The sequence below is a fragment of the Poromitra crassiceps genome, assembly GCF_964638095.1.
Source record: "Poromitra crassiceps genome assembly, chromosome: 4".
NCBI classification, from domain to species: Eukaryota; Metazoa; Chordata; class Actinopteri; order Beryciformes; family Melamphaidae; genus Poromitra; species Poromitra crassiceps.
In genome coordinates, this window is record NC_139626.1 from 21359718 (window position 1) to 21386783 (window position 27066).

Sequence of the window (27066 nt, forward strand, 5' to 3'; positions counted from 1 at the left end):
TCAGCCCGTTTTTCGGAGAATAGATTTAGAAATCTTACAACATGGTTCGATGACAATATGGGTAGAAAACGGGAAGAAAACTGTCTATTTACATGGAGTAACAGCACGCTGCCATCTGGCCCCGATGCAGCGCCATTCAAGGACTGGCTTGGACACTATTTACCTCACAACAACGCCTAGGAGGCTCAAAATCGCACCGGAGAACACTGGGTGAGTCGTCAGATAATAATTAATGTGAGGAGAGGGCACCAGGTTCAAATAAACCGAAATTCTCCTTTAAGTCTAGTTTTGACCCAAATATTCAGTCTTTCTTGCAGTAAATGTGCAACTGCATTTTGTGAGAATGCAAGTCCCATTGTTTCCATAGCAGCATGACTGAGACGTGCAGCATTTACGCATAGGCTACATGAACGAATACACTGATTTAGACTTGCTTGCACTTGCTTTGGCAATGACGGCAAATGGAACCAGAGGCAGTGCCAGAGGCAGCCTGACAGCTGCCTACATAGTATGAAAGCTCACTATCCTGTTGTGAATGGTTGATTCACAACATTTGGGCTCTCTTTCCTGAGCTATAAAGCACTCCACTATGTCTAAAAGAGAGCGAGGTGCAAGTATTTTCCAGAGCGGCATCTCTCCATCTCCCATCAATTTAGTGTAACGACAAAACAGCTGATGGCATTTTGAAAGCAGAATAGCGTGTGCCAGTTGGAGGTACAGGTAATAGCTGTTTAATGGTTGTTTTGTGTCATGCTGTGATCTGAGTGCAACAGTGGAGGTGCATTCAGAAGACATTCAGCGCTTACAATTACTCTCTGTTTAATGAAGTGTGGAAATTTGCCTTAGTGTCTAGGAGTCACCGAGCAAATGTCTCAACAGAACAGAACAGAGCAGAGAGAAAGAAAGAGTGTGTGTGTGTGTGTGTGTGTGTGTGTGTGTGTGTGTGTGTGTGCGTGTGTGTGTGTGTGTTTGTGTGTGTGTGTGTGTGCGCGTGCGGCGCGCACATGTGTGTGCGTGTGCGCATGTGTGTGTGTCTGAATGAATGAATGAGTGAGGTTTTACTTCCATAGACTCAGGTTCCTGAGGACCAACTCACTTCAGAAATTCTCAACTATCTGGGACCCGTTCCTGGCCTACTTGCTGTAGGTCGCTTTCACATATAAGCTGGTGGACTCGGTGCGATTCGGGGAGATGAAGTTGCAACATTGTTGCATTTTTCATTTGGTCCGGTTCGCTTTCACACAGCAATTTGTCAACCGCACCAAACTTTCTGAACAATGTGACGTGGTCGAAACAGTCACTCGTCTATTGGACAGAATAGAGAAGGGAAATCTCTCCTCTTCTGCCAGCTGCAAACAACAGCAACAACACAAGTGAATCTGCTAAACACAAACCATGGAGCAACACCACCTGCAATATTGGGACTTCTGGTTTTACTTTGGTGTTAATATCAAATAAATATTTTACAAGAATGTGCCCAATATGAGCAGCAGATGAGGCAGCGAGCTGTCGAACATTTCATTCTGCAGATGAGACGAGCGAGGCAGTACCGAAGGAAAAGGCGAGCCCTGTGGAGAGACATCGATGTGTTGTTGTTGTTATGACTACATACATCACGCAGCGCGACGCGCACAAGTGTACAGTGCATGTGTGCGCGTGTTTGTTTGTTTGTTTGCTCCCTTCTACCGCCTTCTAATCATGATGCACGGGCGCTTCCTATATTTGCTCTTGTGTTTAGTCCGGGTTGCTTTCACACTAGCCTAGCCTTGTTTTTCTGCTTTTTGTTTTTTTCCTGTCTGAGTCTGTTAAATTTTGTTCTTTATATAAAAAAATAGTGAGGTTTTACTTCCATGCCAAAGGTGTCCCATCCCACATTAGATTATAGATGGTTTTCACAGAATTGCGTTGCTAGTAGTGGAGCAGATTAAATGCACTTCTATTGTAAAATCGTTCACAAATGGAAAGAAGCACCAAAATTGGCACACATACTTGGGGATTGTTCTTTTGATAAAACCTATTAGCCATGCAAAAATCAAGATTTTTCCATTTCCACGCTGGAAATACTATTTTGGGGACAACTTTGTGTAGAATTGTCCAATATGAATGATCTTGCTATCAAACCATACATTTATGTAACTAACCCTAACCCTAAATTTCAAAATGGCTGTCATTTAAAAACTGTCCAGGGTGATTTTGATGATTCTGATGTCAAAGTTATACATCAGAAATTCTTTTTATATCTCCTTCAGTAATATTTTTGTTTAAAGTAATGTGAAAAATATGCATAAACAACATTATGTTAGAAACAATTTTATTAGAAATTGCATACAATGCTCTGTAACCTTATCTGACTTTCGAGGATCAACAATTATGTTATAGAAAATGTGCATGTAAAATCAACTAACATTATGCTCTGGGTTGAAATGGGGCCTAATCTTCACATCTGCATCTGTAGCTACACAGTGCTGTGCAAGCAAGACCAAAGCTGTAGCATTTGCACCTTCCATGGCATTCAGATCTGTGTCCACACTTAGTCAGTTGTTAGCAACTCTCTGCAATAGGGGGAAGATCAGTCCACAAGATCTGCCACATATCACCTTTCTTGATCCACCCCCAGTCGGAAGGACTTTGTGCTTTTGATCGCATATGCATCCAGCCTGGTAGGCAGCACACTTTACATGCTGGAGTAGATCAGGAGGGATGGCTTCGTACTGCCTCTGCTTCCGAGCATCAGCCTTGCATCAACAGCATCAGCTGTACTGGACCTGTCATACATCATGACCACAAAGTTTTCCAAGATGTCGTCATCATCTATTGTTGGTAGATACTGGTTGAGTTTGCTGAAAACATCGGAAGCCTTGTTATAAACATCCCAGGTTAGGGCGATACAGTCATACCATAAAGCCACAAATGCCATAAACTTCAAGTCAGTCTTGGTAGAGCACGAAGTCCTTCATCACTTGTGTTAGTGGTAGGGAGTGGACTTGGTTCAGGTGATGTGTGCCCAGCGCTTGGCGGATCCGAATCCGACACACGTGGGCCAGACTGCGAGGACGTCTCTTGGCCTCCAGAAAGACCCCGAGCGCCTCGGGATCTGCCCTCTCCTCCAGCTGTGTCTGCTCCCAGGTCACCCGTGCCGGGTCGGCGCCGTGGTCCAGGAGCAGCTGGATGACAACCGTGTTGCACCTGAACCCCAGCACCACCTCCAGCAGGTGAGAAGCCACATCACGGGTCAGAACACTAGCCTGGAGCAGCAGGCGGAAGCAGCCTAGGTGGTGGCGGACGGCACTGATGTAGAGAGGAGACATCCTGAGGGTGTGAATGCTGGCCATGTCAACAGGAACAGCGGCACGGAACCTGATGAGTTCCTGCAGTATGTCCAGCCAACCCGCCCAGGCAGCCCAGTAGACCAGGGTGTATGAGCAGTGACCACTTCCGTTGGGGTTGGCCCCGGCTTCCAGGAGGATCCGGACGCAGTCCAAGTGACCATGAAACACAGCCCTTTTGAGAGGTGTGAAGTCTACATCTACCTGGGCTCCCTGGGTGATCAGGTAGGCCACACAGGCAGTGTGACCCTGCCTGGCTGCACGCCACAGAGGGGTGTGCCGTCCAAACTTCCGCTCATTGATCCGCCTTCTGAAGTGGCCTTCCTGCAGCAGGATCCTCAGTTTGTCCAGGTCTCCTGCATCTGCGGCATCGTGGAGCTGCCTGTCATCCTGCCCTGCTCGAGCAGCCATTCCTTCAGCTCTGTCACTGTACCTATGTGTGTGTATGCTTATGAAGGGATTGAAGTGTGCTTTATGACATCCTTTATTGATGACATCACAATCATTGATGACAATCATCAATCATCAATCATGATGATGATCATGATGATGATCATCAATCATCAATCATTGATGACATCACTGATGACATTACAATTGCTCGAGTACATCACTGATTACATCGCAATTGGCTCGAGTGACATCACTGATGACCAGTCATTCGGGAACAGACTAATAATATCCAATGCCGGCCACTGATGACGTCAGGGGTTTGTCCTCAGGGTTGTGAGCCAGTCAGCCTTACGAGTGATGTCACTTGAGCAATTATGATGTCATCAGTGAGTGATGTATTCAGTGATGTCATCAGTGAATGATGTCATCAGTGATGTCACTCAAGCATTTTGAATGTTGTCAGCTTCCTTCTGACCGACCTTCAGAAAGAGCCAGATGTAGGCCAGCAGCCTGGCAAAAATAAGTAAATTGCATAGGAGATATAAAAAGTTATTCTGATGTATAAGTTTAAATCTTCCATTGTTAAAAACATGTCATTTGACACCAGAATCATCAAGACAGTGAAATTCTATGGTAAAAATGACAGCCATTTTGAAATTTACATGGAATAAATGGCTTCTCTGTGGTCATAAATGTATGGTTTAATAGCAAGATCATTCATATTGGACAATTCTACACAAAGTTGCCCCCAAAAATAGTATTTCCGGGGTGGAAATGGCGTTCACCTTGGGGTGGGGGGGGTTATTTTTGTATGGCTAATAGGTTTTATCAAAAGAACAATCCCCAAGGAGTATTTTTGCAAATCTTGGTGATTTTTTCCACTTCTTTTTTTAGAAATTTAGAATGTTTATTTTGTCAAGTTGAAAAAATCTATAATGCAAACATAAGTTTTTGTGTTTCTGTGTACCTCTCAGTGCGGTTGGACTGGCGCCTGCAGGGCACCGTGTTGCGGACGCAGGTGCCGGTGCCCGGGTCCACGTTCTCCACAATGACGAAGGGCCGTTCCTCCAGCGTGGCCACGGTCAGGTGGCGGTCGTCCGACACCTGCTCCAGGAAGCTGCCGTAGCGCGGCCACACCGGGTAGCGGACCTGGAGGATCCCCCGTGCGTACGTACCCACCTGTAGAGGAGAGGGAGGGTGGGGGTGGCGGGAAACGAAGAAATGATCATGCGCCGCCAGCGCTGGGTGACTCAGCGGGTCAAGGCGGGTACCGTGGGCTTGTTGTGGGTGTGAATCTCGCCTGTGACCTTTGCTGCGTATCATTCCATCTCTCTCCACCTGTCCTCTTATTCTTTCTTTTAGAGTAGAATTAGCATGTGCCATCTTTGAGGAAATGGAGAAGATGAAAGAATAGAGTTCATTCATGCATATGAATGTAGGTCGTTTTCATGCAAAACTGACGTTTTCAGACAAAAATGTTCAAGGATCCTGAACCTAATCAAATGTCTCTGAGGGAGGACACTGCTGGTGTTACACTCAACTATGTAACTATGTATGTTCATCAGTGCCCCTTTCTGACCACAAATTTCCGTGGTCACAGGTTTAGCGCTCTCGGGAGAGGAGTGGCGGGGGCCGCACTCTCATCAAGCCAGGTGGGCGACCGGTTCTCCGTGTCTGGAGGTCTGGAGCTCACAAACTGGATTACTCCTTCAGTAATCCAGTTTTTATTGTGAGGCTGCTCTGCCGCCATTGAGTCCACGTTCTCAGTGCCATCGGGTGGGTTAAAGCTTCCGGTACCTAGCCTAGCCGTTCTATAAGACAAGCACCAAATTAAGGTTCCAAATTAAGTCTCAAGACACAAAGATGTCATCCGCGCTGGACTTTACAAGTGTCGCACCGAAATTTCAAACTCCTCACAAGTTACCGGACAGTCTTGCAGTCTCCCGTGCAGAGTTTCGAAAGTCAGCAAGGCTGATAAGCATTTTTAATTATTTTTTATAAACGGGTCGACCGGGGGTCGATTCTCTCTAAACAACAGTTCAAAGCGGCGCCGATGGGTTGGGTTTAGGCATGAGGAGTGATGATTGGTTGAGAATACCAGGGCCAATCAGAGGCAGAGTAGAACAGGTTTTAACAAGAAACACCTGAGAAGGGCTACCTTCAGGGTACCAGCTCTTTGACCAGCAAGCTTGCAGCTTTTCGTATGCAATCCTGATGGGAGACTGTGGCTTTCCTCTGCTTCCTGGTTTTAGCGGAGCTCCACCATCACTTGTTGTTGTTTTTTTTTTGCGTTGACACGTTATTGCGTTAACTTTGACAGCCGTAATTTATTATTATTATTAAAAAAAAATTGCTGTTCTTGTATAACTGGTTTTGCAAAGGAACATCTCACTGTGCCAATAAAGCTGACTGAATTGAATTGAATTGAATTGAGTTGAATTGAATTGAATTGAAAAATAGAGAGCCAGAGAGCCAGCAGACTCTATTCAGCTAAGGGGAGGAAACTGTGAATGGCTGAGCTTCAGTGGGAACCACTCCGGACCTGAATCCCTGTATACTGTCACATCCGAGTTCAAAGGCACAATGAGTAATCCCCTCTGTGTCAGCGCTAAGCTCTGTGAAACCCGCTGTCTGAGAGCCTTAACAGGACTCTGTCACATCAACCCGTCCTACTGAACTGCACTGAGCTCGCTGAGTTTGTTAGATCCTTAACGAGGAGGCCGTTGTTTTCGTACCAACCCCCTAGAGCTCACTACTGCCTTCATCACACAGTGCTGATTTACAAACCTACGCTGATGCATGATGTGCATGCAGTGCTGTGCTGTGCATCTCTGCACCGTCTGTGAATGACAGCATGTGGAGATCAATCATTTCTATCTCTTTTTTTTATATTCCATAGGGTACAATGTTAAAATAGCATATTAATATCTTAGAACTTCCCACTACTTCATATAAGAAACCTTTATTTTAATTCCCCCCCCCCCCCCCCCCCCACACACACACACACCGGGCCCGGCGCCACGAGGGGGCGATAGGGGGCTTTGCCCCCTCAGTTCAATTTTCTGCCCCCTCACTTAAAAAAAAAAGAAAATTGATAGAATAGTTCATCTATAAAGGCCAGTTAGGCAATGTTTGTACCTGACATGTTTCGGCTGCTGTTTCTGCAGTCTTCATCAAATTTGATCAGTTTAAGTTGATGTAGGCTACCCCCTATAGCTCTGTTGTTTCAGAATTGGCAGGGAAGCGCTATTTGCTGTGCTTTGGTTGTCACAAGGTGTCAGAGATGTAGCTATTTACATGTTGTAGTGATCATGATGTGATTAAAACACACACACACACACACACACACACACAAACAAACACACACACACACACACACACACACACACACACACACACACACACACACACACACACACACACACACACAGAGAGAGAGAGAGAGAGAGAGAGAGAGAAATCAGCTGCACCCAAGCACACAGCATGCCATGAGCAGAAAGATGGAGACAACGCATCTGATCACTTTATTTCTTTAATTTAACTGACTGGCTATTATTTTGTTTATTTTTTTGTCGGTTTTTGCAACAATTGTTTATTCTATGACTTTTCATATATACATATATGTTCAGAGTGCTCCAGACAGGTCCCGCATTTCACGTTATGCAAGCTGCTGTGAAATAAATGTTTTATTTGATTTTGAATAGTAGTCTTTCTTGTGTTGTTATTGCGCTTTTCAGAGGTTATTATAGTTAAAAAGTCCAGAAATAGGCATAGCGGGTATATAACCTATGTTTTATGATATAATAATATCATATTAAAAAAAAATAAAAAAATCTGCCCCCTCCCCAGTTATAACCGCCCCCTCAGTCATTTCATCCTGGCGCCGGCCCTGACACACACACACACACACACACACTTATTCCGAGGCAGCGATGTTGAAATTCCCTCAGGGAGTGAAACGCTACCTGGAAGAGCAAAAGCACAGTGCAGCTCTGTCCTGCTGTGTACTCAGATGCAATATCATACAAAATACTAGGAAGTGGGAAAACATTGATCATTTCACAGATCCCCCGCTGACAAATGTATTAGAAACAAATTGATCTCAAGAATCGGAAGGGATATAGGGTCAGAATTAGAGGTGATATACAGTATTTCTCCCACTATACCTACAGTAGTTATTGGAATCTAGCACAGGTAGCATGTATCTACAAAATCAATAGGCAAATATGAAAGGGGAAACCGCTCACACACTGCGGAGCTTCCGAAGTTCAGTTATTTATTGCACCGAGGTGACGTTTCAAGCTACACTGCCCTCTCTGGCCTGGATGTGCGTGCATGTTCTTCTGGTAAATTGACTGCATTTATATTTTCTAGTCTACCCACAACTCAAAGCGCTTTACAACACATGCCTATTTCCTACATTCACCCATTCACACACACCGATGGCAGCAAGCTACCACGCAGGGTGCTGACTCAACCATTGGGAGCAATTTGGGGTTCAATATCTTGCCAAATGACACTTCTACATGTGTACTAGAGGAGCCAGAGATCTAACTGAACTCTACCTGCTGAGCCACAGCCAACGTTATCTGTTCAGCTAACAGCAAACGCCGCCTTTGTCTTATTTGCATTTAAAGAGAATTTAACAGAATAAGGTCAGTAAAGGGGTGGTAGATCTCTGTAATAGAGAAATATGGGTAAATATCTCATCCATTTGTGGCCAGTGACCCAAAACAAAATAGTCTTAAGTAGAAGAAAATCACTCCATGAGTGAAAATAGCAGCACTCCAAAAGTTCAAATGAAAGACTTTTCTCAGATTTCCTTTTTTGTATTCAAGGCTAAAGGCGCCTTCACATGGTAAATGGTAAATGGACTGCATTTATATAGCGCTTTTATCCAAAGCGCTTTACAATGTGCCTACATTCACCCATTCACACACCGAAGGCGGCCAGCTGCCACGCAGGGTGCTAGCACCATAGATATATATAAAGGCTAGATAGCTTACCCGCGCTGCCGGCCAATGGAGAGCGACGTCGTCGCATGACGGCCATCTTGCTACAGGGAGCTACTAGGAGTTATGAGCATCTGTTGTTGGGTTAGTATGGCAACATCAGATGATCATAACTCCTAGGGAAATGGATGAAACTGCATGCAACTTTGTGCCTGAATCCCTCTCATGGCAGAGATGCTTCGGTTTAATTTTGGTGTAATTTGGAGCCCATCAAAAAAATAGTGTTTTTAGTGTTTTTTTTTTTTTTTGGTCGTATCTCGGGAACGGAATATGCTTGTAATAAACCAAACCGTTTGTAAATCCGTCAAGATTTCAGCGAGTTATGAGTATTTTTGTCTGTGCAGGTCACCAGCTACCATAGAACGTACCAGAAAGGCACTGTAGCAAGATGGCGGCCGTTCAACGACGCTGGTGACTCCGCCTTAAGCCATCTAGCCTTTATATATATCTATGGCTAGCACAGCCATCGGGAGCAATTCAGGGTTCAGTGTCTTGCCCTAGGACACTTCGACATACGGACTGGAGGAGCCTGGGATCGAACCACCGACCTTCTGATTAGTGAACGACCCGCTCTACCTCCTGAGCCACAGCCGCCCCCCACATGATAAGAGGTACTCGATGTAGTACACACGTGTGAAATTCTTGAGCTGTGTTGTGTTCTGTTACATATAGTTATCATCATCGTCATCGTCATTATTATTATTATCATTATCATCATCGTCTCATCATCTATCACTACCACTATCATTGTCACCATCAGTCATCATAATATAGCCTAATCTCACTGTTATGAAAATGTACTACTTTCTATGCTATTTTTTATTAAATATATATCTGACTGCCATGGAATTTTTTTTTTCCTATGTGCCATTCCCTAACAAGTAATATTATCCCACTGCTATGGAAATGTACATGTACTATTTTCTATGAAGTGCTATTTTTCTATGATATATTTTTGTATGTCTTAATTGTGTGATATTGATTTTAAGTGAGTACATCATTCTGTATAATGTTCTGATGAAGGCACCGAAAGGCGTTAGCCTTAAATAATAATAATAATAATAATAATAATAATAATAATAATAATAATAATAATAATAATAATAATAATAATAATAATAATAATAAAATTAAATCTGAGAAAAGAATTTGCACTTAACTTTTGGAGTGCTGATATTTTTTATATTATTCATGATGGAGTGATTTTCTTCTACAGGTTCTGCAGCTGAACACCCACAGCCAAGGAGGCAATTAGGACACCTGCTCTGCATCTCAAAATAGTCTAAGTCTCAGTCAAGAGCTCGGCACAATGGAAGTTTGCAACTCTAGTACTCAACATGATCATCACAGTGAGAAAGTGGTACACGCACCATTCCATCTTCTATACATTTAAGTTTCCTACTTTCCTCCTTTTCTCTGCGCAGATTCCACAGGTGAGAGAAGAGGACGAGGAGAGGAAAGGCATAAAAGGAAGGGAGGAGGTGTTGAGCTGTCAGGGTGTCACTGGAGGAGAGGGGCTTGAAAAGAGCATGCTACGCCGCAGCCTGTCGCCATAATGGATGAGCTACATGACGTGAGCAGCAGGAGAGAAGGAGAGAACGGCCAGGAGTTAATAAGGAAAGCAAGGTAGAGGGGGAGGGAGGAAATTGAGGAGGGGGTGGAGGGAAAGAACAGGTAGTGAGAGATCAGTGTGTAATGAGGGAGGAATGAAACGGAGAGAGGATGGGGAGTAGATCGACTGAATTTAGACGTGTCTGTGTGTGTGTGTGTGTGTGTGCGTGCGTGCGTGCGTGCGTGCGTGCGTGTGTGTATGTGTGTGTGTGTGTGTGTGTGTGTGTGTGTGTGTGTGTGCGTGCGTGCGTGCGTGCGTGCGTGCGTGCGTGCGTGTGTATGTGTATGTGTGTGTGTGTGTGTGTGTGTGTGTGTGTGTGTGTGTGTGTGTGTGTGTGTGCGTGCGTGCGAGTATGGTGGTATTATAGAGTACCACAGGGATGATGTATTTTTGTACCCAGAAATCACCGCCATGTAATCATGCATTTAACCAAAATCCCATTGCCGTTTACACGTATGTGCTACTAATCTGGACTCATTCCTGCGGTACTCTATTGGTTGGGCTGGTGGGAATCAATATCACTTTGCAAAGTGTAACATTCGCATTGAGAAGTCCTTCAATCCAATGTGATGCACTTGTGAAGGCTAAGAGGTACTGGGTTTCAGCAGCAATTTAGATATGAAGTCTATTCATGTTTTCTGTATTCATCAGCACTAATGGTAAACTATACTACTATAATTGGAGAGCTGTACGCATGTCTGTCCGTATGTCCAGAGTTGTAAGGTGCACCATTGCTCCGATCGCCTCCAAACTTTGCCAAAACACTTTTCAGGGGTCTGACATGATACTGGCGTGGGGAAGGGAAAAAAATTGCCCATAGCTCCAGCAATGTTTTAGATTTTAAATGGCCATAACTCGCACACCATTACTCTGACCGCCTCCAAACTCAGTGAATGTGCTTAGGAGGACCTAACGGAGTGCAGGGTCAGCGCCACCTACTGGCAACACAAGAAACAGGATCTTGAGAACCATTCATCCGATCAATGTCAAACTTGGGGATTGCGCTGCCGGGAACCAGAGGGAGCCCAATTTAGGACATGTGCAGAGTCATAGCGCCACCTACTGACAACACAAAAAAACAGTTTATCTCGAGAACTGTTCATCGGATTTACTTCAAACATGGGGAGCGCGCTGCCGGGAACCCGACGGAGCTTCCATCATTGGAAGTTGGAAACCCTCATTAGTGTTTTGCTTGCACCTGTGTTTACCCTGCCATTTCGACACAAAATGGCCCCCGTGAAAATGGTCTATAATGTTCATCTCATTGAACCGAATGGTAATGTTAGACAATATCATTTTATCAACGTCTTTAAGTCAAATTTGCTTGTCATAGGCAGCAGAAATGTGTGTCACAATATTAAAATATCTTCATGTGATCACAATATGAGTCCACTGAAACCATAAACCATAGATTGAATTTTTGCCCAGGTGGCAGGTGGCTGCTGATGTGAGAGCAGCAGTATTACAGCATCAACTGTTTCTACATCCTCAACATGTGGACATGCTGGATGAGGTGAAGCTCTGGAGTTATGGCTGTATTATGGTGGACCGTGGAGGCTTCAAGATATACACACACACGCGCGCACACACACACACACACACAGACACACACGCGCGCACACACACACACACACACACACACACACAGACACACACGCACGCACACACACACACACACGCACGCACACACGCACGCACGCACACAAACAAACAAACCACGTGTGTACACAGGCCACACAAACACAATTACACACACACACACACACACACACACACACACACACACACACACACACACACACACACACACACACACACACACACACACACACACACACACACACACACACAGCGGCCAGGAGGTGACATTGATAAACTAGGTTGGTCTTTCCAGGGCAGGAATAAATGAGTTCAACTGTAGCTGTGAGATTACACTCTCTGGACTCTGTTTAGTCTCACTTTTTCAATACACCCTTGGGAAGTAAGCATGCGTGCGTGCATACGTTCATGTGTGTGTGTGTGTGTGTGTGTGTGTGTGTCTGTGTGTGTGTGTGTGTGTGTGTGTGTGTGTGTGTGTGTGTGTGTGTGTGTGTGTGTGTGTGTGTGTGTGTGCGTGCGTGCGTGCGTGCGTGCGTGTGTAGAGAGAGAAACCCCCGAGAGAAGGGCAAGGGCACAAGAAACAGCTTGGTCCACCAGGAGAAAGATACCCCTTCACACACAGATGCACCTTTTTCTTTTACTTACATTTTCTTCCTGACCCCTGACCCCTAGCCCTTACCAATACACATCTGTTACCTGTAGGCCAACCTTAAAGGCAAAATCCACACAGTTATACTGTTACCATCGATCTGTGATATTCAATTTCAGGAGTTCTTTTGTAAGGTTTTCATCTACCGTAAATTCCGGACTATAAGCCGCGGCTTTTTTCCCGTTTTTTGGCCTTTTTTGCCCCCTGCGGCTTATATAACGGTGCGTCTTATCTATGGATTTTTTCCAAAAAAAAAAAAAAATCTCTCTTTTTTAGCACTCTTTCTAACTATAAATCCACTTCTGTTTTAATTTCCTCTCTTGCCCTCTTTTAACAACATAACATAACATAACATAACACAACACAGGTAAGCAGAAAGAAAAAGACGAAGCAATCACGCCATGAATGAGGAAATGACTCACCTGCTGGAGGCTGGAGATACACCGCTTGGGCTAAACTTTTACTCCGTGAAACACTATCGATTAAGTCCGACATCGCTCAGAGGTTTTGAGCAGCTTGAAAACAAGTTTGAAAACGTGCAGAAGTCCATCCACTCACTCACTAAAGAAAATAATGCAACCGTGAAGAGTTTCACTCGTGTCCAGCCATCTGGCCGAGTTAGAGCCGAAGTCCCGAACACAGTGAGAAAACCTCCCGAAGCTGCTGCTGCTGCAGCGGGGTGCATATTGTCCGGCCAGCCGACCGAGAGGCATGCGAGCCGGGCACTATTAAACAGTTGGGGTGTGTGAGGTGGCTGGCTGTGGAGGTGGCGGTTTCTCCTCCTCCTCCTTTCTCCCGCACACCGGGCGCCTCGGCCACGTCCAGACCCCGGCCTGCCACCGAGGGCCATCTTCATCTGCCTACTCCGCTGGCCCGACCGTCAACTCATCCTCCAGGCTGCGGGGAAGAAGCAGCTTTTTCGCTTTTTCGTCCGGCAGGACCTCTCCGCGTTGGTGCAACAGAAACGCGCAACATACAACAGCATCATCGAGTCAATGGATATCGCTTTGGCGTACTGTACCCAGCGAGACTCGTCATAACCAGACCGGACTATCTTTAGCACTCTTTCTAACTATAAATCCACTTCTGTTTTAATTTCCTCTCTTGCCCTCTTTTCACCACACCGCGGACACTGTGTGCACTGTAAAAAAAACAAAAAATACCACAATGTGTGATTTTGTCTGGGGATTAGTGACCTGACTTTTGTTTTGTTGAAATGTTAATAAATGGGAGCTTCCCCAAACAGCCATCGATCCCGACAATCCCCTCTGTGCACGAAGCCTTACATATGGTAATTAAACATCAAAACACCCGCGGCTTATAGACCGGTGCGGCTTATAGAAGAAAAAAATAGTCACCTTTGAAGGTGCGGCTTATAGACCGGTGCGTCTTATAGTCCGGAATTTACGGTACTTCTTCTGCTTCCGTTAGCGATTTCCTACATTTTCCAAAATGCCTTTCGACAAACCCCAAGAGAATCGGCCTGGACTTGATTTGACATGTAGGCAGAGCAAGTGATAGAGTAAGAGCAAGAGAGCAAATTCCAGTTGAGAAAAAGCTTTCTTCCTTTCTTTTAAAATCAGGTTTTTTCTGCTTTTTCTTACTAATAGGCTACATGCACAACTTCTTTACTTCCTGGAATTAGTACACCTTCTTTATTTCCTGTCCTACACCATTGGATGAACTGATTAATCAGGTGTGCCTGATCATTGTTGTGACTGAAGCACACCTGACATTAATCAGTTCATCCAATAGTGATGACAGGAAATAAAGAAGCTGTACTAATTTCAGGAAGTAGTGGAGTTGTGCATGTAGCCCATTGTACTTGGCCAATTCCCCCTGCTGTCCCAGTCATTGCCCCACCCTCTCTGCCGATTTGGGGAGAGCAGTAGACTAGCACATGCTTCCTCTGATACATGTGCAGTCGCCAGCCGCTTCTTTTAACCTGACAGCGAGGACTTTCACAGTCCAGGATGTAGCACGTGGGAGACTCACGCTCTTCCCCTCAGTTCCCCTCCCCTGAACAGGCACCCTAGTGCAGCTACCAGGACTCATTCCCCACCAGCTTCCCACCCGCAGACACGGCCAATTGTGTCTGCTGGAACGTCTGACCAAGCCAGAAGGACCGCTACCGGGAATTTAACCCGGGTCTCCGCGGTGGTATAGGCGAGTGCTATTCCTGCTACACTACCCAGCGCCCCAGACTCTTTTCTTCATTCGGTCCTCTACAAAATACTAGTCACAAATATCCACTTTTGACTGTTAGTATCAGATTTCATGGCTATTCACCATAAGACAGATTTGGTAAATTGGGGTTCAATGTCTTGCCCAAGGACACTTCGACATGTGGACTGGAGGAGGCGGGGATCGAACCACCAACCTCTTTTATCCAAAGCGATTAGTGGACAACCCGCTTTACCTCCTGAGCTGCAGCCGCCTCCAGTATTTCATTCATTTCATCCTTCTCAGTATCACTATACCAAGGTGCACTGCTACAACAAACTGATATATTGTATGTCTTGCTCTGTCCCTTGTGCTGTATTTGAGCTTCTGTTGTCCCAGTATCATGGGTGCCAGTATGTATTTGTAATTGGGGTGCCCAGTAGCCTACCTTGTCCCAGAGCCTCTCTCGGTCCAGAGTGATGATGACCATGGAAGGGTTGGTGAGGAAGCCTTGGCTGTTGAACGACAGGTCCCTGTTGTCCCACGTCACATTCAGCATGTGCCTGCAACCCACGTTAACACACACACACACACACACACACACACACACACACACACACACACACACACACACACACACACACACGCAGAGAAAGTAAATAATATACAATCAAGAAACTTTGAGTCTACATGCAAGCACACAGGAATTTGAATATTCACGTACAGATGCACCCACACTCACACACGCACGCACGTGCGCGCACACACACACACACACACACACACACACGCGCGCGCGCACGCACACACAGACACACACACACACACACACACACACACACACACACACACACACACAAGTGCACGCCCACCTACAACAAGCACATCTTAATTAAACCTAAAGCTCCCCTGGGAGGCTTTAATCTAATGTGGGAGAATGGAAGTCACTCATTAGGGGATGATAGAGTTAGCTGATTGGTGGAGGGCAGGATGATAGAGTTAGCTGATTGGTGGAGTGCAGGATGTGCCTGCTGAGACAGACGCATCTTTAAACACGATTAACACGATTTCAGACGGCAGCCCGTCTTTATTGTCACACAACACACTACAACACATGCATGTGGCCACTACACACACTCATGCTGACGGTGGCCGGTGAAATATGTCCTCTGCATTTGACCCATCCAGGCTTGTCCTTTCCTCCAGGGGGCAGGCCAGGAGCAGTGGTCGCTATTTCTTTCCAGCACCCGGGGACCTTCATTGGACCAACTTCAGATGTTGTTGTCACTGGTCGGATGACGATCTTCTGCATGTTTTTAGTGGGGGGTTATGTACGGAGGAACCCCCTGGGGGGTACGGGGAGAACATGCAAACTCCACACAGAAAGGCCCTTTCGACGAGATAGCCCACCTTGGCAGTAGGCACTGAAGATATGGGGGGGTCACAACTCCAGCGCCCACACCCCGTTCTCTGTCTGTTAGGAGATTCAGCCATGACTGAGCTCTGACTAATAAATCCAGGCCAATTTACATTTCAGACCACGTGGAATAGAGGGGCAACTTATTTTAGCATAGTTTCACTTCTCGCCATGTGCTTGTAAGCTCACATGAAAAGTGTGTGCGAGTGTCTTGTAAAGCCCTCCTGTCTTATAGTAAGACAGCACTATACAGTATATCAATATCAATTTGTCATATAATTGGTGTGTGGCTGTACCCCTGTTAGCCTATACCATATATATATATATATATATATATATATATATATATTAATTACACACCATGGCATACATGTTCCCTCTCACCTGAACAGAGTGTAGTTGTCAGAGTGTTTAGCCGGCGTGTTGCAGTCACTGTGTCCCTCGGGGACAAACCCTTGCTGCTTCTTGAAGCTCTCGGCCCCTTTCGCCACAATGGCGACGCCCTCCCTCACCCTCTGCCGCAGGCTCTTTCTCCAGTGGTCCGTTATGATGCTGATCACGCCCACGGGGAAGCTGATGGGCGGGGGTCTGTCGGGGTTTCCCACAGCCAGGCTGGGCAGGATCCAGATGTAGCCCGGCCCCTGCAGGCCCACGTCGGCCGCCTGACGGAACAAATACTGCGCCTCCTCATGGGAGCAGTAGGCCAGCAGGACCTGAGAGTCCACCTACAGACAAAAAAGGACTGAATCTATCAATGGAAACCCAGAGGACAGAATCCAATCAGCCAGCAACGTTAACCCTCGGTATGACTCAATGTGGAACAGGTAGTGTACAGGGCCAGTTGAGGATACAATAGGCTAGCGAGACCTGCGAGACCAAATCAGAATTGGAAACCACTGCAAGGAAAATGACCTACCATGATAGAGATAATTGGCACTTAGACTACTTGAAACCTGTTACTATGACTAAGTCCTGTTACTATGACTATTTCTTTTTCCCCTTCACTTAAACAAATTGATTTTGTTTCTTGTTTTATTTTCCTTGTAGATATGTATTTTAAGTAACTCCAGTCTTTGAGAAAGCCCTATACAAACCTTTTTCCTTTTTTATGATATTTCTCCATTTTCTCCACAATTGTACTTCGCCAATTTACCCCCCTGCTGCCCCGGTCGCTGCTCCACCCTCTCCCGATCTGCGGAGAGCCGTAGACTAGCACCGTGCTTCCTCCGACACATGCGCAGTTGCCAGCCGCTTCTTTTCACCTGAGAGCAAGGAGCTTCACCGGCAGGACGTAGCACGTGGGAGGATCACGCTATTCCCACCAGTTCCCTTCCGCCCCGAACAGGTGCCCCGACTGACCAGAGGAGGCACTAGTGCAGGGACCAGGACACATACCCTTAATCCCGCTTCCCACCCGCAGACACAGCCAATCGTGCCTGTATGGACGCCCGACCAAGCCGGAGGTAACACGGGGGTGCGAACCTGTGACCCTCGTGTTGGTAGGCAGGGAATCTACCGCTATACTAAACCGGATGCCCAAACTATTGTTAATTAAAAAATATTATTATTTTCACGATTAAATGTATACTATTGAGTTACCATTTGTAAAGTTTAGCAACAACATGCAGTATATAGGCCTACAGTATATTCCGTCGTACCTGCGAAAGCATGCGTTTGGTCCTGACATCATTAGCCCCGACGGACATTTCCAGAGACAGGACGTCCTGTAGATTCCACAGGAAGTAGGAAGTGTCTGTATAGGAGTGGACTATATCCACAAAGGTGTCATATCCTGGCAAATAGCTGGTGATTACCACAAACTCGCCCCAGTCGTACTCCTCCATCAGCTGAAACAGGGACATATTAAAATAAAGAAATAATATAAATATCAACTATAATGTGTCACTGACATGTGATTCAATTAAATGTAGATACAGAATCATTGCAACCATAACATGAACCAGATAGTGTCAAGTATGTTGTGAATAGACTTTACGCTGCAGATGTGACAAGATGTTTAAAAGTAACACAAAGCGTCTTGTTTCTAAGTATCTGAGGTCTGATTATCAGTGCTCGTGAACATAATGTATAAACAGATAGCATTGCTGTACCTTGAACATGCAGACGATCTGCTGCTCCAGAGAGGCTCCCATCTGCAGGAAGGTGGATCCCTCAGCCTATAAAAGGCAAGAGAATCTCGCTGAGAGAGGATGACTGCTGTCAAACACAGACCTTGTTGTGAAAGTACAGTAATAAGCAGTCATGATCCTGATGTTGAAGGGCCAACCTGCGGCCTGTGTTCTCATGCATGTTGAAGAGGCATTTTCAAATATTTAGAAAAACAGCCTTATTTCACTTTCCGACTGACAAACATGCATCTACGTGGAAAAAATATATATAAAGCCACGTACAACTTAAAAAAGAGCACATCTTCAAAGTGTCTCCATGACAGCGGGATATCTAACTTTCTGTCATAACAAAAGGGAGAATCAGTGAGAAATCAGCTAAACCAAAAGAGGAGACATCAGAGACTTATCAAAATTTGCACTTGCCTATCACTTCTCATTGTACAGTAGCAACAACACGGCTGTGCTCATTTCACCAATACAGGACATGGGCAATGCATGTTGATGACTTATTCTCTTGAGTCTGATCAGTTTAAGTTTTAAGTTGATTTGGATCACCATTAGCTACAGCATTGCAGCAGCTATTCTTCCTGGAGTCGACAAGCCTAGTAGATGTTATTAGGATGTTAGGAGTATTAACCCTAACATAACCGGAGCACCCAGAGGAAACCCACACGGAAAGGACCTGGGACAAACTGGGGTTCGAACCTCAGTATCCATTATTCTCATTCAATCAATATTTTCTCACATAATCATTACGGTTCACCATTTTTCTACTAAAGCCACAGGATTGTTCTGAATGGAGAGATGGGAAAAAAAGGGACAACATAGATAGTGAGTGGTGCTTGGACAATTTTCTCTACCTGGCGGCTCAACTTGTTTTTATTAAATGCCATGAAACCCTCATATATCCACCATGATGTATAAAAGACCGAGATAAGTTTACAAATGTGACAAAACATATGCCATAGCAGTTTTTGACATTTCTGACAACAATTTGACATTTACAGTAGATTTTAAAAACATTATGATGTACAGTATGAAGCACTAAAACCCCTTTGGATTGGGAGCGTAGGAGACGCAGTGTTGAGATTAGAGTTGCACTCAAACGCTTCGTCCTGCTGCTCTCTTTCTGTCACAAATGGGCGGACCCAAAGCTCATTAGAGTCCGGAATGGCTAGAGCATTAGCATACTGTGTGTGTGGGTGTGTGTGTGTGTGTGTGTGTGTGTGTGTGTGTGTGTGTGTGTGTGTGTGTGTGTGTGTGTGTGCGCGCGTGCGTGTGCGTGTGTGCGTGTGCGTGTGCGCGTGCGCGTGTGTGTGTGTGTGTGTGTCGACACATTGAGACAAGAGAGTTATTAGAGTCACTGAACCTGCGTCCTTCAAAGAACATTCTGGATCAGACAAAGTAGGCTGTGGGGAGAGGTGGAGCAATGCAAAGAGGACGGAAATGGAGAAGAGTGTTAAAGAGGCTGGATATGGACCAAAAGGAGCAGAAAACGTAACGGAGAGAGAAGAACCCATTTTGTAACCTTGAACTTTAACCTCTAACCTTTGAGGTGATGCCCTGCTTCACCGCCATACAGTTGATTGCAGTTACAGTACACACCAGTGCTGCACAGTATATCCACAGTCTACTACTGAGGTCATCTGGAGCCTTGCTCAAGGGCTGCTCGACAGTAGTTGCTGAGTGAGGGGAGGAGAGCATCATTCACCCATTCAGCTATATACACACACACACACACACACACACACACACACACACACATTCCGAGGGGATTCAAACCAGCGACCTTCCAGTCACATGTATGGAGATGCAGGAATCTTTAGTCATACATGGGAGACAGAGGGAATAAGAGAGTAAGAGAAAGAGAGAGACAGTAGATGAGAGACTAGCGTTAAACTGTCAAGTGCCATATGGGACCAACTGTCATCTCTCCTTCCTGTTCCTGTTCCTCTCTCGTACAGCTCAGAGGCTCCTCAAAGCCCCAGGGAGCTGTGAGCCAGAGGAATACGACAGGAACATCAGAGCTCTCTCTCCTTCACTCTCTTCACCAGCTCCATGTGTCTGGGGCTGTTTGAGCCGCGCTCGCCGAGGCTCCATTGTAGACCACTGCCTGTGCTACACAGCAGAGTAGACTAGCTACGAGAAGTCCTGTCACCTTGTGTTGACCTGTCATTGTAGTGCCAATCGGTGTGTCATTCTGATCATGCCAGAGCAGAGCGGTGAGACGCATCATTTCAAGACATTTCATAAAAATCCAATCAGTTGTGTCTGAGCTATAGAACGAATAATGCAGCGCCCCCTTTGGGCCAATCATACTGGCGAGTTACATCGTCGCGCCAAGTTTCATCAAAATCCAATTAGCTGTGTCTTAGATATTGAACAAAACAAAACGTGCGTAAGGGCCACATTCCCTCCTCACAGTGAAATTGAACGAGGATTACTACAAATGACCTCTCTCTCTCTCTCTCTCTCTCTCTCTCTCTCACACACACACACACACACACACACACACACACACACACCGTTTACTCCCCCCCCCCCTCTCTCTCTGTCCCTCTCTGTCTCCGTCCATTCTCTCTCCTGTCCACTCCACCCATCCCCCCTCCGCTGAAGACATGTCTGCTTCTCACCGCTTTGGCAACGGGGCCGTCACACACAGACATAATTAGCGGGCCGACGGCAGGAACGTATGGTAATGTGACAGGGAGATGGTGGACATGGTGGTTGCTCACACACTCCTCTCCTGCCCCGGGGAGAACTGGCACGGGTCAAACCGTAAGCAGGTCACACACACACACACACACACACACACACACACACACACACACACACACACACACACACACACACACACACAGGCAGGCTCAATCACACACTCGCATACGTACGCCGCGCAATCTGACACATATCATGTCACGCATGTCATCCTACACTCCGGCCCTTCCCGTAAAGTGTGTAGTCTACATTATGTTAGCCCTCGCGTCCATCTCAAACCCATCTTCACATCGAGTAAAAAGCATCTAGAAACCGATTGATGACGGCGCGCACATGCACAAGCGCAACCCTCCGTAAGAACATCGTGAAGCAGATGTTGCCGTTTATAACGCTCTCAGGCTTTTCAATGCAGCGACATAGAGAGGCGGGCTTCATCTGTATTACGTGATTGCAAACAGTGCTACGGTCACAGTGGCAGCCTCTGCGTGTGAGTATAGGTTCGCTATAGGGTCACCCTGCCGGCTGCCGCAACACTCCCACAAGCTCAGCAACATCACACGAGCTCAGCAACACTCCCACGAGCTCAGCAACATCACACGAGCTCAGCAACATCACACGAGCTCAGCAACATCACACGAGCTCAGCAACATCACACGAGCTCAGCAACATCACACGGAATCACATTATCTTCAATCTGAAACAATCCCTTTGCTCTTTTTCTTGTGTGGTAGAAAATGTGTACTTTACACGTCAGCAATTTGTTTTAACAGAGAATCACACGCTAATCACAAATTGGAGATGCATATAGCTCAGGTGTGTCCACACTTTTTTGAATGGGGGCCAGATTAGATCATGTGAAAATACCAGGGGGGTGGGGGATGGAGCTGCTTCTCGCATCATATGGGTTATTAAAAAATCACATACAATACAATTGTACTCTAAGCATTTTGTTTACCATCTGGAAACATTAGTTCTGCCTGTGCTGTTCCTAGTTGGTGCTTGTACAAAATGTAATGGTAGTGCTGTCATTGTTAGGTGAACGGACAAAATGCAAACTGAACCTGCTTGATTAATCAGTACTGTGTGGAGGGCCACATAGTATATTTTGAGAGACAAGCCGAGGGCCACTTAAAATCGGTCCGCGGGCAGCAATTGGCCCCCGGGCCGGACTTTGGACATGCCTGATATAGCAAGTAAGCACGCAAATGACAAAGTGAATGTGGATGTCCTCAATGTTATGCAGGTGGCTTAAGTGCTAACCTTCTGGATAGCTTATCAACCTCCCCCACTTTTTGAATTTCTAAGTAAAGCCAACTAACTACTGCTAATTCAGGAATGCCAAACACACACAAATAAAATCAGAAACCAAAGAAGTGTACAATGCATTTCCTTCCATTTTGATCCTATTCTGGGATACCACTGGCTGCCTTATTGAAATGGGCCATGCTGTCAAGCTTTGCAGTGACATGATCATTAACATGATATCTGGCAACGTTTCATTCCCAAACGCCAGAAACCAGTTTCCAAAGGGGATACTGAGTAGCGGCTCTGGGCTTCTTATGACCTGGTTTTGGAATTCTGAGTGCGGTTTCTGGACCACGTGTGTGTGAGTGAGTGATAGAGAGAGAGAGAGAGAGAGAGAGAGAGAGAGACACACACACACACACACACACACACACACACACACACACACACACACACACACACACACACACACAGAGAGCGAGAGAGAGGGGGGTACAGAAGGACAGAGAGAGAGACAGAGAAAGCGGGTCAGTCTGGCCAGTGGCCACAGAACCAAACCCAAATATAAACTACAGTGTGTTCTATGGAGAGAGGTGTTTGGCCCATGTCATCACTCACTTCACATCACTTAATTGTCACGTTCTAATCTGCTGCTGACAGCTACAGCTTCAAATTGTAATAAACAATGTTATCCACTGGAATATATTTAAGCAATATAGCATGAGAGCCAGTGTGTTGTGAAGAATATATCCCCCTGATCAGCTGTTATCCCACGAGGCCGCAGGCCGAGTGGGATAACTGCTGAGCAGGGGGATATATTCCACAACACACGCAGCTCGAGTGCTATATTGCTTTTATAAAACGGTTTCCAAGTATGATAATATAATAATAATAATAATACTATAAGTCCGACTCCGACTGGCATGTCATTCTGATAGAGTCAGTTGAAACACTACTGTAAGGCGGGACCGCAAGAACATGCCGGTGATTTGATTGGATCGTTCTGGAGACTGAAGTTGACATTGGCCAATCCTGGCGCTTGCTGAGTAGCTGAGAGCTTTCTGGAATCCCCGACAGGCAGCTCCAGCCGCAGCGCTGCATTCTCAGCGCTTGCTGAGAAGCTGAATGCTTTCTGCAAAGCCGACACCAACTAACGTTACGGGGTTAAATGCGGGGTTAAATGCGGGGTTAACAGCCTTTCTTTTGCAAAGAAGACATTATTCTTGTACAAAACATCATTTTCTGCGAAGTATTAGTAAAGTTATAAGCGAAGATCGATTCACAAGGATCTGACAGCTGTCTCCGCCATTTTTTTTTCTACGTTGTCATTTGAGGTAAGCCTTATTATTACTCTCTTAGTAAGAGAGTTGCCATGGCAACCAATAACCCATGGCCATGGGTTATTGAACTCGGTTACTGGAATTATACAATGGCTGTGAACCAATCAGATTGCTTGATTTGAGAGAGCCGTTTTATAAATATATTTATACCATGGTCTGGGTGAATACTCGATTCTGATTGGCTGCAAGGTGTCCATTATTTTGTGATATTGTACAGTGATAATGGACACCTAGCTAAATGGTCTGTTCACCGTTCATATCAATGCGCCATAGTTTCACAGTGGTATCAAGAGAGCTGTTTGAGCTCTATACCCCCGTTAAGGGTTAATATGACAATTTTGGATGTTGAGAAAAAAATGGACTCGGTCAAAGTAAGTATTTAAATCACCCCTGTGTGCTCAGTTTATAAAAAATAACTCTTATTTACAATTTTGATTTTCGTTTCGGAGATTTTTAACCTCGCGTCACCAGGCTCTTCTCGGCGACAAAGAGGAGATTTCCCTCGGCTCGTGCACGAGCGGGGGCGAGCCCAGAGAGAGAGAGAGAGAGAGAGAGAGAGAGAGAGAGAGAGAGAGAGAGAGAGAGAGAGAGAGACACACCACATACAGCCCCCGCTGCACTGTTTCACTTCCTGAAACTCTTCGCTCTTAAATGTTAATATACTTGGCCAATACGTATCTATCATACAAAATAAAGCAAGCAGCCAAACGGTAATGTCTTCATTTAATGTAGAACGCAAAACATCGTTAAACCTGCATTCCTGTGATAAAGTTAATGTTTGAGTCGGCTTTAAAACGGAGGGTGGTGCAGGTGGGAGGGACTATTTTATTTCGTGGAAGACTGATTTACAGACATTTAGCCATTTAGATTGCTTTATTTATTACACATGGAAATATAAATGACTGGTCTTATTGTTTTGTTGGCAAGTGACCATGGTATAAGCGGGTTAATGCACTTCGAGGTGTACATTATCACTTTTTAAGGGACTTCGCGGAGGCAAACCATCCTCGGCTTCGCCTCGGACGGTTCACGCCTCTCGCGTCGTCCCTTAAAAAGTGATAATGTACACCTCGTCGTGCATTAACCCTTACATATATGCCTTACATGGTACGCAGTGAGCCACCGGGGACGCCCCATCCACTGGAATATTTAAACTCAGCAATGCAGTTTTATTATGTTTAGGTACTTTGCCTCAAAAATCCATAAGATTCATGGTTCATAGGCAATTTTATTCCCGTTTACTGACAAACACACATAGATGTTTTTGCTTTGCTTAGTCAACATTTGAATAGGCTTGGACCTTCCTATCAGAGCACTTTGCATTCTTTTGTTCATTTTTGTAAATAAAAATAATTTTGATGCTGTTTTCTTGGCCAGATCACCCTTGAAAAAAAGAGATTCTTAATTTCTCTGGCGGTACCTGGTTAAATAAATGTTCAATAAACAAATACAGATTTAATTTGAATGGTGTTATCATCACTATGTACACTACTGTAATCAAGTTATTCTCCTATCAAACTGGTTTCTGTGTAATCAAACAAGTCAAAAATACCTGTTGCATTTCAGTGTTTTTTGTAACAGATGAAATGTGTCATCTGTATATGTTCGTGTGACAATAAAAGACGGGCTTGTCCGTCTGAAATCGTCGTATTGAAATTGTTAATATCGGTTACAGTATTACTCTCAACAGTGGAACGCCAGGTGTCCGGGCAGTCCAGTGGTAGATTTCCAACACTACATCCTGCCGGTGAAACTCCTCGCTGTCAGGTGAAAAGAAGCAGTTGGCAACTGACTGCACATGTATCGGAGGAAGTATGTGCTAGTCTATGGCTCTCCCGAGATCAGCAGAGGAGCTGGAGCAACAACCGGGACATCAGGGGGAATTGGCCAAGTACAAGAGAATGGGAGAAAAAAACTTGAAAAACAACAGTGAAAACCAACCAACCATAGCATCAAAAAGGTTTTGCTCAAATCTATTCCAATACCATTAAACAAGTAGAAAATGTAACCCCATAGTTTATACAAAAGCAATTGTGCTCTTTTCCATAGCATAACTATCATGGAATTTGTAAAAGTCAACACAGTGTAAACCAGTCCACACCAACAAAGAGCAGAGTACAGAATACTCATCTGTCAGACAGTAGAATATTACCAAATAAACTCCACAGTTCTGTTGTCACTGAAGTTTCACATTTTCTAATCATTTATTTCAGCTGAGACCTTCTGGAACAGCGGATGCTGCTGATCTATTCTCCTGGGAAAGGGGTCTTCACACCCCCCCACACACGCACACACACACGTGCACATGCACACACACACGTGCGCATGCACACACAGACACACACACACACACACACACACACACACACACACACGCACGCACGCGCCTTCCTTTTAGCGTTTGTTGTAGTCTCTTGGGCTCTGTTCCTCCCTGTTGTCTCCTGCTTTACCAGTCCCATGGCTTGACATCTGGAAGCAGCACCCTCTAATGATCACTCAGCACACTGCAATGAGTCATAGCCAACCAGCCAAGCGAGCGCGCGCACACACACACACACACACAGACGTACACGCACACACACATGCACGCACGCACGCACACACACACACATACACACACACACACACACACACACACACACACACACACACACACTCACACACACACACACACACACACACACAAACGCACAAAGCATGCTCAACCTCTGATTTCCAACTCCTCAGAGAGACGCGTTGTGATATTTTGCTCTTATTCCCGCAGGTCTATTGACAGTTTTTTCTGCCTTTCTCAGCCGCTCCTCCTTCCCCCTCGCTCTCTCATTTCCTCCTTTTCTCATTTGCCTGATATATGTCCCATCTGACAAAAGACACGCTTCCTCTCCTCCCTTCACTCTTTTGATCTTTGTCTCGTTCCCTCCTTCCTTGTTGTTGTGCCATGCAGAGATCACTGAGACAGGAACCGTAAATAGGCGGCCCGGGCGGTAGCTGCTTCTTTTTAAACCTGCCATCAAAGATACTCACCAGCATCAGGCTATTGATAAAGGTACTACTCACCATCATCAGGCTATTGATAATCAAGCACGATTGAGGTGCTTTTACTATGGCTTTTATCCCCTAATAGAAGCATGCACACATGTTTTTCTCCAGTCCAATCCACCTGCCCCATTGTGCCAGAGACCTCTGACAAGCTGTCTTTCTTCTGAAAATTCTGACAACAAAGGCATCTACAGTAGAGAGAGAGAAGGGGATTGAGGGGGGAGGGAGCGAGAGGAGCTGGAGGGCTGCTGAATGAGCCGTTCGACAGGCAGACATCAGAGGAGAGTGCTTTACTCTTTGTACTATATAGAGAACTGCCACTCGACACTTTGGGTTTGTCAGGCAAACGGCCGCTGGGAGAGATAGATAACATCCCATCTGCATGTCCGTCTTTGTGAAGGCTCATCGCCTCTCGCCTCTGTCA

General features: G+C 45.6%; 2 protein-coding genes across 2 annotated transcripts in view; both read right to left on the bottom strand.

Annotated features, from left to right (window-relative positions):
* The window catches only part of LOC310774881 (ankyrin repeat and SOCS box protein 1-like), a gene marked incomplete at both ends in the record, with an annotated part of 6648 nt that extends 2911 nt beyond the window's left edge, over nucleotides 1-3737 (bottom strand). Inside the window, one exon of the mRNA XM_083634996.1 lies at nucleotides 3078-3737. Within this exon, the coding sequence (XP_083491122.1) occupies nucleotides 3078-3737 (660 nt within the window). The remainder of the gene's footprint in view (nucleotides 1-3077) is intronic.
* The window catches only part of grin2cb (glutamate receptor, ionotropic, N-methyl D-aspartate 2Cb), a gene marked incomplete at both ends in the record, with an annotated part of 353829 nt that overhangs the window by 20861 nt on the left and 305902 nt on the right, over nucleotides 1-27066 (bottom strand). Inside the window, 5 exons of the mRNA XM_083635815.1 lie at nucleotides 4687-4898; nucleotides 15203-15317; nucleotides 16556-16896; nucleotides 17830-18018; nucleotides 18283-18348. Of these exons, the coding sequence (XP_083491941.1) occupies nucleotides 4687-4898; nucleotides 15203-15317; nucleotides 16556-16896; nucleotides 17830-18018; nucleotides 18283-18348 (923 nt within the window). The remainder of the gene's footprint in view (nucleotides 1-4686; nucleotides 4899-15202; nucleotides 15318-16555; nucleotides 16897-17829; nucleotides 18019-18282; nucleotides 18349-27066) is intronic.